The sequence below is a fragment of the Cydia amplana genome, chromosome 13 (assembly GCF_948474715.1).
Source record: "Cydia amplana chromosome 13, ilCydAmpl1.1, whole genome shotgun sequence".
NCBI classification, from domain to species: Eukaryota; Metazoa; Arthropoda; class Insecta; order Lepidoptera; family Tortricidae; genus Cydia; species Cydia amplana.
In genome coordinates this window covers 12523902-12536402 of record NC_086081.1, presented here as the reverse complement: position 1 = coordinate 12536402, position 12501 = coordinate 12523902, and the positions used below count along the sequence as shown (strand labels likewise).

Here is a 12501-nt window from a genome sequence, read left to right as displayed (position 1 = left end):
CGTTAATTAACACATTTGTTGTCAGTTGTTATGCATTACTTGAACTGCCAACTTATGGGACATCAGCACATCAATATACTACATATCAAACGCTTTGTTACTGGTCTATTGATAATCCCTTTCCCAAATTTGTACTACTTACTTAGTCATGTCATGTTTTGTAAAACAGCCATGTATTTTACTTTCCTCGTAGATATTCGAAATGAATTTAACTCAAGTGAAAGGCACCCATTCTAACTCGAACTAGTATGTAAAATATCTAGCCATCAATGGGTGCTTTTCAACTATCGGTTAACAATTTACTATTATACTAAACATCCAATCACGCGACCTTAATCCTTCTTTGATTTTGTACTCTTTCCAAGCACAAAGTACTTAATAGCAAAAACAAATGCATACAGATTAATAAATAAAATAATCAAAATAGCTAATAGGACATCCCATCCCGAAAGTTGGTAGTAAGGCTTGCCTACTGCGGCAATTCTAAGCGTGGAGTTTGGATGGCGGACGGCGTACTCCGTCCAATAGATGACCGTGTCCATCGGAGACATGGGTCGGTCGTGCCATTCCCTGGAGATTTCTTTTGCTCTTCTTCTGAACCTAAAATCACGAGAAACTGCGTGTTAAATGCCATTTATGACACGTTAGAATGCTGATATCTAAGGCTGGTAAGACTGGCGAAACCTCTAAATCTTGATAGAGGTTTCGCCAGTCACTATGACATATAGTAGGGGAGCCCAAGAGGGGATTTTTGTGTTTACTCGAGCGCGTCAGATTAAGATATGAGTGATATCTTACCGTGTAGTCTACCTTTACCCTTTTAGCCATCTATGTTGAGTCCTAGGTTGGGGTTGGTGGGGGGTTCAACAAATTGTTAAGCAGATTGTGGATTTGGTCATATTAATCCAAATTAGCGCTATAATTGTGCTATTACTAAATATTGCACGCATTTCCTTAATCTGACGGTTAAACTGTAAAAATTAGGTTAGGCGTCAAACTTGTGTTCGTCAGATTAAGAAAATGCCTACAAATAAGTGTTATATTAAGTTATAGAAAAAATATAGCATTAACGTGGACAAAAACGACCAAACCCACAAACTGCTTAACGATTTTTTAACCCTCCACCAACCTCCCGAAATTTAAAAAAAATTGTAGACGCTTTCCGGCTTGCTCGAAAAAAAAAACCTTTATATAACTTTTTATTCTTCTTATCATCTAATATTTCGATTCCAATAGGTCTGTACGACGCTCGAGTAACTACACATTTAGCATCGTCGGCTCCCCAACTAATAGTATACCTACCTATATTAGAAAATCTGTGATTATGTAGTAATTATTAGGAATGACTGCAAATTTAGTTATCTGATAATTCGACTAATCGGAATTGATTCTAATGCCGTCATCGATTTATTTCCACAAATATAACGTTAATAGTCCGACTCTATTTCGGAAATAAGTTTGTTAAGACATGGTTAAGACTAGAAAAATGTCTGCACTTTGCTCATTTGACTACAACAGTAACGCACAAATGCATATTTGCAGAGCAATATAAAATAAACATGCATTTAATACTATTAAGTAGGTACCTACCATAAAATCTGTACCTACCTAGGTACACTTTTTGTTTTTATTGATATTATTGTAGCATGGTACAGTCAGCCAAAACATCTAAATAATTATGAGTTTTATAATCACAAAAAATACTTACTCAGGATCCAAAACGATCCTAAATTTTTCAAGCAGCGCGTCTTTGGTAATTTCATCAAACGGCATTTGAACGCCAAATCCCTTCTTTTCCAAAACCAGCGCGTTTACCGGCTGTTCGGCGAATACTGGGGTGATAACCACGGGGACGCCGTGGTGTAAGGCTTCTGTCGAACCAAGGAGCCCGCCATGGGAGTAGAATGCCACCACATTAGGGTGAGCTGTAAAGATTTCAGGGTTTGTTAAGAATTTACAAGAAAACAATAAAATCTCAGAAAAATACGTATTTTTGGTTTTTAAACTGTGTTTCTTAGTTACTGTACTTTTCATTGCCCAACTATCAAATAAGGTTGATAAGGTTTTGTTAAGAATTTACAAAAAAACAATAAAATCTCTGAAAAAAAGTATTTATGGTTAAAAATTGTGTTTCTTAGTTACTGTACTTTTCATTGCCCAACTATCAAGTAAGTACTTTATAGGTATAAACCTTTTATTTCAAAAAGAAGACAATATCTCTGTCAAAACATATTATTATTTTTGGTTCTTAGTTGCGTTGCCTACTGTATTTTTAATTAAAAGTCATCAAACGATTCATTGAAACGACTGAAACGTGCGCAATACCGATGTGTTTAAGTATGTTGATATTTTGACGTACCTAGAATATCGTTTTGCGGTAACCACTTCGAAATATAAATGTTCTTCGGATTCCCAGGCAACTGTTCCGCTTCCCATTTAAAAACCACTCGTTGCGGTAGCTCCGACAACGCTCCAACTATGGCCTCCAGTTTATGCTTCGGCAGACTTGTCGATTGTATCATTGAACCAAAACTTACGTATATAACACCGTGTTCCGATTGTTCTATAAACTCTTTTAATTTCTGAAATAACAAAAGTATGTGAAAACAGCTTTCACCACAAGAAATTTGAAAGAAAACATTTAACCCATTAGCCAATAGCGGTGTCCCAATTGCCTCAAGTTTGAGGATTGTATTTTTTATTAAATTCTGGGGTTAAAGAGTTACAGAAAATGCCGCATTGGCAAAAGAGAGTCCAGTTGGGGACTCACCTCAGGCAAAGGTTTCGGTTTGGTGACATGGTATCCCCCGACTTCTTTTATATTTTCTGGCCAGGCTTGAGGACCGAACATGGAATTGTGAACGTATCCAAGAAGCAACCTGATGTCCTGCCCTAACTCTTCGAGCGGTGGGATGTCGTCAAAATACTCTGCAAGAATCGCTTGTTCCGCATTTTGATAGTATCGATAATACCAATTAAGTGGTGCTGAAACCACTGTTAATAAGAAACGTGTTAAGAAATCTGGATTTGGCCAAAGCTGTAGAACTTGATGCGGAACGCCAAATCGATCGTAATGCATTGGCATTAAACAATGCGTCGTAAGGGCTACCACCGGGGCTTCCAATTTGTAAGCTAGTCCTAGGGCACAGTCACTGAGGAACGCCTCTACTAGCACTAGGTCATATTTCGACCGGGATTTCACTAATTGCTGCACAGCCTGGTCTTCCAATAGTATCCTGCAGTTTTCCACAACACTCTTGAAAACAAAATCCGTCAGTTTAATCATTGACCATACAGTCTGCTCCATATTTACAACACTTTCAAATATTTCCCTTTTACCAGCCAAACTGATGTCGGTGTAGTTTTGTACGGGTTGTTTTTGAGGGAAATGCGATATGACTGTGACATTGTGCCCTCTTTTCGCTAATTCTCGCAGGTACGGTTCGAACACAAAGAAATGACTCTTTCCATGGTATTGAAAGATTCCAAGTATGTTCAAAGAGTCCACTTCATTTAAATTAGTTGTTACTAATGTTAAGAATAAAGCGGTGACGATTTTCATTTTTTATCGAGCAACACAATTATTAATTAGATTCTAAGCAGCAATTGTTGTACTTATACTATTTCGTTTGCTTTATCATGCCGATAACTGGAGATAAAAACAATTGATATAGGTAATATGTTAATTGTGTATTATAAAATTATTGAACATGCGTAGAAGTCGCATCGCACTAGAACAGCTATACATGAAGAAAGCTAGAGATAGAGAGATAGTTCGAGTCAATCAATCGAGGGAATCAATCAATAACCGCTGAACCGATTTAGATGAAATCTACGCCTACATCTTCGATTTCGCCACAGCGAGTCCGACTCTCACTACTTACTTCTCTTAAAAATATTTAAATAAAATTAAACTAAAGTCCGTCAACCAAATCTTGTCAGTAGTAAAAGGCGGCAAATTTGAAAAATCGCAGGTTAGCAACACTGTGTTCAAATAATTCCAAAACGCGTGTCATCAGTGTTTTATCTGTGGAATGTGGATCGTGAATGACAGCCGTCACCTTATTTGTTTTCATTTGGTTTTCATTCTGAATCGTTTCTGTTTCAAGAGATATTTCTGCTGTCACCATTAAATAAGAATAAGCAAAGCTAAGGGGCCTACAATGTACAATCATGCTCGTTGATGGTAAACATTACTAAAAATGGAGGTTATGACAAGTACTGGAAGAACTCTTTCGAACTTTTAAGATTATGTTCAGTTTTTTTTGTTTTAGGGTTAAAAGGCATAAATAAAATGAAAACGTATGCCTAAATCTATCCAACAAGACCATAAATTGTGTCCTGGAAACCGTCCATAGGCCCACATGTCTAATATTTTCAGCAATCAGTTGTGACTATTTACAAAGGTAAACCTTTTAAACAGTATTAAGAGCCTTGATTATATCGCCGTTCTTTCGCAATATCTACCTAATCCATACATGTTTGTTGCAGGATTAAATCTTGCCCAATATAAGGCGTTCGTAGTAGAAAGTATCTCTTCAGACAATACTTACCTATGGCGGTTTATATACGTGTACAACGCAACCAAGTCGAAAAGTGCCCCTTATCTTATTTACCTTTAAATTAAATAAACACCCAAATATCAGTTGTTTTATTTTTAATATGTATATTGTACAATATATACCAATCAAAAAAATTACACAGGTATGTCATATTCATTCAGAACAGTACACTAATTTACATTAACAAGTGGCATATTATATTGTAAATAACAAATATATGCACTATCTAATTATCTGCATTTTGATATGATTTTATAATAGTAAACTTAGAAGACATAGGGAACAAAGAGAATATAAGCACTACGATAGAGAGTTGTTTTTGATATCTTCAAATTTGTTCATCATTTTGATTAACATTGTTTTAACATCGCTTTTAAATTGTCCGTCCATGTTTCAATTTTTTTCAATAAACCGCGAGTGACAATTTGAATTGACGTACGCAGGGCGCGCTCAGCGGAAAAAAAAATCTTATGGTTCGATGTACATTGCTGCTTTTCTTAGCGCAATACTGCTCTTTGAGTGTTGCCCTACTTTAGTTTGCTTTACATTGCTACTGACAAGATTTGGTTGACGGACTATATATAGCCAATTTAATAAATATTTACTGTTTATTTTTCAACAATATTTCTAAGGACCCTTCTGTTGTGGAATGCCACAAATAATCTAAATATTCCACCTCAGCTCTTATAAAACAGTCAAACAATTTTTCTGCATTCACAAAAATATGTAAATAAATAAATAAATAAATAGGTCTGTACACGCACATGAAAATTTCACAAAACTACGCCTTCTTAGATTTCTTACTCTGCTTGCGCGATTGCGTTTTTCTTAAACTAAACACAGATTTAATAACATAAATCAGGACGTAGATTATACATGTAAATATAGCTATAACGTCTAGGTTAAAGTATTTGTAGAGAGGCAGATCGGCTGCGGGCGAGCGGAAGTTGAAATCTTTGTTTCTGACCGCGTATTCTATCCAGTAGATAGCAGTGTCCATTGCAGACATTGGGCGGTCGTGCCATGCCTTGGAAATTTGTTTTACTTTACGCCTGAATCTGAAATCAAAAAAGTAATTAATAAGTATGTCAAGGCACAAGTCAAGTCAAATGTTGGCATAAAAATACTTATAGAATACAAAACACAACGGAAATGAAACCACCAATGTGATTTCTAATAATTATGTTTTCACTTTCCCCGCTTGCACCTGTGCATTTGCATGTATTTAGGTACAATGCGTTTGGCTAGTTGTGTTGCATTACAAAGTTACACCATGCGTAGTCAGTGTCCTTCATTGTAGGTTGGAATAAATTAGTGAAACTACTAAAATGCGTAGTTCAATTTTCTGCTACCTTATTGTACAGGTACCTACTAGTACGGTTTTCTAGACAGATGACAATACTTACTTAGGATCTAAAATTATTTTGAACTTGCTAAGCAATTCTTCCTTAGTCAGGGTCGTAATGTCGATCCGAACGCCAAGGCCGCTTTCTTCAACCGCGGCTGCGTTTGAGGGCTGATCCCCAAAGATTGGCATGCCCAACACAGGCACACCATGGTGGATGGCTTCTGTTGTGCCCAATAGGCCACAATGGGAGTAAAAAGCTATCACGTTCGGGTGGGCTGAAATGAGAAAAATAAAATATTTGAATGAAAACATGATTTAGGTACTTACTTCCATAAAGTATAATAATATTATAGTAAAGCATTGATAACAGTTTGTCATTATCTTATAAAACTAGACTGTATGTATATACATATAAATCCGCGAAAGACTGCTAGAATAATTACTTCGATTTTAAAACAAGTACCTACACAATATACATGACGTAGTTTATGAGTTTGTACTATACAACAGTGGCTATCATAGATGTTTGATATTTTATACCCGTAACGTACATATATCACGTTAACTGAACACGCCTATTATTCTAACAATATCACGATCGAGGCAAGCGCCTTTACATATCTTATTACATGACATAAACTGCACCAGTTTGAGATACAAATGATACAATCCGCTTCTCGTAGCTATTTAAATTAAACCAACCCTAGAATGATTGACATCAAACAGTTTTACTTTTTTCCGGCGTAGGTACCCTATAGTAATACTTTTTCTTTAACATAGGTACCTAAAATGTCGTTCTGTGGCAGCCAGTTGGAGACGTAAATATTTTTCGGGTTTCCAGGGAGGTTCGGTTCTTCCCACTTGAACACGATCCTCTGGGGCAGCTCAGACACGGCACTGATGATGGCCTCCAGCTTATCACGGGGAGTGGTGGTCGCCCGCAGCATCGAGCCGAAGCTGATGTAGATCACTCCGTGCTCTGCCTCGTCGATGAACTTCTTGAGGTCCTGGAAGGTTTGTGTTGTGTTTGGTTATTTTATAGTACTGTCAGGCGTGTCTCACTCCGCGATTTCGTCGCTTTGCTACAGGTAGCTAAAAGTACATCCGTTCGGCCCCAATTTTGAGGAAAGCCATAAGCCGCGCGTGGCGCTGTCGCCACCTAGCGGCCATATCTGTGCTGATCGTAACAGACGCGTTTTGTTAGAGAGTGAGTCTTCTGTACTTAGTACTATTATTTATTCTGTGGTACTGTCAGGCTGTCAGCAGCAGAAGTTGATAAGCGGGCGAAGGGTTCAAAATTACAATACAATACAAATCCTCTTTATTGCACAACCTCAGAATAAATGTACATGGAAACACAAATAATACATGAAGACAGAGGTAAACAACAGGCGGTCTTATCGCTAAAGAGCGATCTCTTCCAGACAACCTTTAGGCAGTGGAGAAATGAAAAATTATATAATTAGGAAATTACCTTGACACGCTCTTATTCTCTTAACAATAAAGTCGCGTCAAGATCATTTTAAACACCTGGCCCGCTTAGAAATTTCTGCTGCTGACTGTACTGGTACATCTGAAGTGTTGGCATGAGGTTTGAGGATTTTTAGACCAAGTGTATGGAAAGGCAAGAGAGGCTCTCTTGGATTTTCATGTCATGCGCTAACGTAACTTGGCAAGAATTGCGCCCATTGGGATATACGTTCAGTAGTGGACTAGAATAATCTGATGAATGTAATCCCAATCTATGATTTTACCCTGGTATATTTTATGTAAATTCCGAAAATTTAAATAACATTAATCTGTATTCGGCGTTTACCCGTACACATCTTAACATTTAAGTAAACTTAAGTTCAAAGCTGACCATAACAAATTCTTATCAACCGCCTCCGTTTAGCGGAAGACCTATTATAGGATATTATTCGATGCCTGAATATACATTTTAGGCATGTTTGATGTGTCTTGCATTATCGCGGATTTGCTCAAACCACCTTGCTAGAATATTATTTTCACGTTCATATATGTATAAATACTTAGAGAAGTTTACGTGAGCTCGCGGTTTAATATAAGTGGGTCCAGTATCATTTTAAATCACCGACCTTAATGTGTTCTAATGTTACCAGTTCAAGTGAGGGCTAACTTATCATTTGCCGCCGTTTAAGTTTTGAGCTGATCTATCTCATTTAAAAACCGTTTACCATAGTGACTTAAATTATCGCTAGATTCAAGGTATGTCTAACTTGATACAGAATGTAGGTACCTATTCTGTAAAAAAATCAACCGGAAACTAAGCGATATACCTGCTTACTACCATATTTTGACAATATAATATTATCTATTTAGTGTTACTGAATAATAAAATCATGTTATCGCTTAGGTACGTATCTTATCACCTAGGTACTTAATTCGTCCATACATCATTATTCATAATAATGTAGGGGTCAGTGATCTGATTTCAAGACTGACATAATTCTCTATCTAGTTCTTCATTATATAACGTCCAAAGTTCAACCCATACTTAGTATTAAAAAATATGCGAAAGAGGCTACGGGGTCATTCGAAGCACGATTTTTGGATGATTTTAGGGGTGGGGTCAAAAATCGTCAAAAATAGATGACGTAATTTATGGACAGCCCCAAAGTAACTCTGTCTGTCCGTTTGTTACGGTTGAACAGCTGAACCGATTCAGATAATATTTCGTATGGAGATATTTTGAGTCCCGGGGAAGGACATAGGATAGGTTTCCTTTCGGAAGTCATCTCTTAAGGAGGTGAAAATGGGGGTGGAATTAATACGAAAGCTGTGTTATACTGTACGCAGACGAAGACGCGGGCAGAAGCTACTACAACATAAATATTGATGAACGTGCTAATACGTATCTAAATTAAATTGTAAATAGTTGTAGAGGAAAAAATCATGCATTATCCGCTATGCGATTTCTAGGAAAACGATTTTAATCCTATTGCTCCTATTTACAGAAGCTTAACATAATAAATTGAGACGTGTAAACTTATAAGTACATTATTTCCCTGAGATGTTGGGTTTTTTGGGTATGATAGTGATTGCCTTAAGTAAGTCAACGAAGATTTATTGTGTGAACTTTCAGATAATTGGCAAATTTATGTCTTCGCCACACATGGTAGCGAGAGCGACGCGTGTGGCGTACTTATACCACGATTGAAGTTGCTTCATAGATCTGATCTGATACCTAGTCAGTTTTATTTAATTTTGAGCCTTGTCTGCTTTTAGCGCGGAGTCGTTTTTCGTATATATCTATTTACTTTAGACGGGATTCGATCCTATAGTTTTAATGCAAGTCACAAAGATCTAATAAGATCAAGGCTACGCATTCGTAGTTCAATTCACTTGTGCTATTAAGTACAATCTCTAATTTATTAAACTAAAGATTCTTGAGGTGAGAATAAATGTAAATACTTACGCCTGACAACGGTTTTGGTGCCGCAACGTGATAACCTCCAACCTCTTTGACATTTTCAGGAATCAACGACGACCCAAACAAGATAGGGTTCTTGTACGTAAGGTAGAACTTCATTTGTCTCCCCAACTCTTCCAACGGAGGCACATCATCGAAATATTGCGACAAAGTATTCTGATCGGTTCTTTGAGCGTACCAATTGTATAAAGTATTGAAGTAAGCATTGAAGAAGAAAGCCTCAATACGTTGGTATAGAGTTGGTTTAGTTCCCCCTCCAAAGAATAACGATGGAACATATGATGGGTTGAGGGACATGCCGAAGCGGCCGTAATGCCAGGTCATCGGAGTATGTGAAGTCAGACCAACCACCGGCGCTCCTAACTCATATGCTAATCCCAGGGCACAATCACTTTGGAACTGCTCAACTAATATTACATCAAAATTTGTTTTAGATTTCCATAAGTTTAGCACTTCTTGATTTTGTAACAATACTCTGCAATTATCCGTACCGCTGGTAACTAAAAATATAGCTATGGATAATACACTCAAGTACGACTTTTCAATAGGAAATACATCTTCCAAAATTTCCACTGAACCGGCTAGTGAGATGTCGGTGAAGTTTTTGACTGATTGTTTCTGCGGAAAATACGATATGGAGGTGACATCGTGTCCCCTTTTCGCCAGTTCGAGCAACAAAGGTTGAAATACAAAATAATGACTCTTTCCTTGATACGGGTTCACGGCTAAAATTTTCAAAGAGTTCACATCACTAACTGCTAAACTACACACTGAAATTGCAAACAAAACATTCACTATTATTTTCATTTTATTGGTGGTCTGTACCGCGGCAGGAGACTAACTGAGCGGCCGCAAGCGCTAATTCTATTTAAGTGTACAATAATTGTTTGTGTAGACGGTTTTTTCATCAAGAGCTTATAATGATATGAATACCTATACATTTCACGTTGAGCATAATTTATCCATGCTAAGTTCTCCTTGTTCAAGGTTATAATATATTTTATTGAAGCGCATTAGCGCATAACAAAAGCTTAAAGATTAATATACCTAATAATAATTAGATAGATTTTGGCACAAGCAAAATGACATATTTACAGCGTGTCCATTATGTACATTGAATTCTGAACAAAGCGAAGGATTCTGTAGTAGAATGTTGAGAAATTGTATGTGTATTCTATTGTCATATTTCATTCTGTTAATATTTTATGCTGCCAATAAAGCTGTCTAGTCCAGAAAAGTGCCACTTTGGTACCTCTTGTCACTGGCAGGGAAGAAAATTGCCAGGTTCAAATCAAGGATAATTAAGTACATTCTTTAACTCGCTTTTGCTAGTAAGCAGGTACCTACACATATCGGATGACTTGCAATCTAACAGATAAATGGATGGAATACTTACGCCTGATAACGGCTTTGGTGTCGCGACGTGATAGCCGTTAACCTCTTTGACGTTCTCAGGAATTAACGACGATCCAAATAAGATTGGGTTCTTGTACAAAAGTAAGAATTTCATATCTCTTGCCAAATCTTCCAGTGGAGGTACGTCATCGAAATATTCAGCCAAAGTATTCTGATCGGTCCTTTGCATAAATTTGTACAAAGTATTGAAGTAAGCGTTGAAAACGAATGCCTCTATACGTTGGTACAGAGACGGTTTTGTTCCTCCATCGAAAAACATAAAGGGGACGTATGATGGGTTGTATGGCATGCCAAACCGGTCGAAATGCCAGGGCAACGGAGTGTGTGATGTCATACCTACCACAGGCGCTCCCAACACATATGCCAATCCCAGGGAACAGTCGCTTTGGAACTGCTCAACTAATATTATATCAAACTTTGCTTTTGATTTCCATACATTCTGTACTTCTTCATTTCGCAACAATTCTCTGCAATTTTCAGTACCAAAGTTAGCCAAAAACATACCGATGCTTATTACGGTTTTGTACGATCTTTCAATAGGGAAGACATCCTCCAAAATTTTTACCGAACCGGCTAGGGAGATGTCGGTAAAGTTCTTGATGTTTTGTTTCAGTGGAAAATACGAAATAGAGGTGACATTGTGCCCCCTTTTCGCTAGTTCTAGCAGCAATGGTTGAAACACAAAATAATGACTTTTTCCTTGATACGGATTCACTGCTAAAATTTTCAAAGAGTACACATCACTAATTGTTAAACTATATACTAACATTACTAACAAACAATTCACTTTTATTTTCATTTTATCAGCGGTCTGTATCGTGGCAGAAGATTGACTGACGAGCAACAAGCATAATGATAATATATATACCTACTTGTATGGATGATTTTATGAGTTCATGCAATTTTGATATTACGTTTTTATGCTGGTAAATTGTGAATGGTTATCAACTTACAATACAGGGTGGACCATTTAGATCGGTCAGTATGGGATAGTTTGAAACTATAAGACATACGAAGATCTGTTCTTAGGAACCATGTCATCGATTTTAATAACAAGAAAAACTGCAATCATATATTAAAAAAAAACCTGTACCTGTTTTATTTTTCAAAACGTCCGGTTCGATTCTCGAGCTGAGTATAGGTTTTTTTTTAATGTATGAATGTAGTTCTTCTTGTTATTAAAATCGATGACATGGTTCCTAAGAATAGATCTTCGTATGTCTTATAGTTTCAGACTTACTGACCGATCTAAATGGGCCACCCTGTATATTCACTGTCCTACCTACCTCATGTTATCTTTGTACAAGGTTTCTATTTACGATTACATATATTGTTTGCTGAAGCGTTATAGTAAATGCTTGAAATGTCGATCATTGATTGTCATTGCTGCGCCTGCGCTTAATCCTAGATAATTACTTGAGTAATTGGGTTGGCAATTAAGTAATTAATGTTTTTAGTTCATGACGTCATTGTCAATTAAATAGTCGCTAGTAAATTAATTATATTGATAAAAAATACGTTGAGTATCCAGAAAGCGATTAAATAATTTGTTTTTAGTTTTTCAATAGGCATTTCTATGGAAAGGATTATTATATTATTAGATGTTTGCACTTACAGTTTACGGTGCTTATACATATAGGTAACTGCAGAGAGGAAATATCGCCATCTATTCAAGCATAATTATTTGTTGATATTTCGAGGCACGTTTTTTTCTTAGTCTCTAT

General features: G+C 36.8%; 2 protein-coding genes across 3 annotated transcripts; both read right to left on the bottom strand.

The window, feature by feature from the left end:
* Nucleotides 1-332: 332 nt before the first annotated feature.
* On the bottom strand, nucleotides 333-3562 carry LOC134653608 (UDP-glucosyltransferase 2-like). The gene is made up of 4 exons (XM_063509007.1): nucleotides 2771-3562; nucleotides 2360-2582; nucleotides 1709-1925; nucleotides 333-600 (listed from the first exon to the last, which is right to left on the bottom strand). The coding sequence occupies exons 1-4, from the start codon at nucleotides 3560-3562 to the stop codon at nucleotides 333-335; spliced, it is 1500 nt and encodes a 499-aa protein (XP_063365077.1).
* A 1758-nt stretch (nucleotides 3563-5320) lies between these two features.
* On the bottom strand, nucleotides 5321-11617 carry LOC134653559 (UDP-glycosyltransferase UGT5-like). Of its 2 annotated transcripts, none has more exons than XM_063508942.1 (4): nucleotides 10758-11617; nucleotides 6695-6917; nucleotides 5969-6185; nucleotides 5321-5620 (listed from the first exon to the last, which is right to left on the bottom strand). In XM_063508942.1, exons 1-4 carry the CDS (start codon nucleotides 11574-11576, stop codon nucleotides 5344-5346), a joined length of 1536 nt encoding a protein of 511 aa, XP_063365012.1. In that variant the 5' UTR covers nucleotides 11577-11617; the 3' UTR covers nucleotides 5321-5343. The 2 variants fall into 2 exon arrangements, with proteins under 2 accessions (XP_063365012.1, XP_063365011.1); XM_063508941.1 differs by lacking the exon at nucleotides 10758-11617 and adding an exon at nucleotides 9347-10216.
* Between the last annotated feature and the right edge of the window lie 884 nt (nucleotides 11618-12501).

What these genes read in the sequence shown, in the direction of transcription:
- LOC134653608 (XM_063509007.1), bottom strand. Translation starts at nt 3,562, where the DNA reads ATGAAAATCGTCACCGCTTTATTCTTAACATTAGTAACAACTAATTTA. An exon ending in AACCGAAACCTTTGCCTGAG is followed by an intron (nt 2,583 to 2,770) that starts GTGAGTCCCCAA and finishes TTGTTATTTCAG; the next exon opens with AAATTAAAAGAGTTTATAGA. An exon ending in AGGATCGTTTTGGATCCTGA is followed by an intron (nt 601 to 1,708) that starts GTAAGTATTTTT and finishes TCGTGATTTTAG; the next exon opens with GTTCAGAAGAAGAGCAAAAG.
- LOC134653559 (XM_063508941.1), bottom strand. Translation starts at nt 10,168, where the DNA reads ATGAAAATAATAGTGAATGTTTTGTTTGCAATTTCAGTGTGTAGTTTA. An exon ending in CACCAAAACCGTTGTCAGGC is followed by an intron (nt 6,918 to 9,346) that starts GTAAGTATTTAC and finishes CAAACCTTCCAG; the next exon opens with GACCTCAAGAAGTTCATCGA. An exon ending in AAAATAATTTTAGATCCTAA is followed by an intron (nt 5,621 to 5,968) that starts GTAAGTATTGTC and finishes TTTTGATTTCAG; the next exon opens with ATTCAGGCGTAAAGTAAAAC.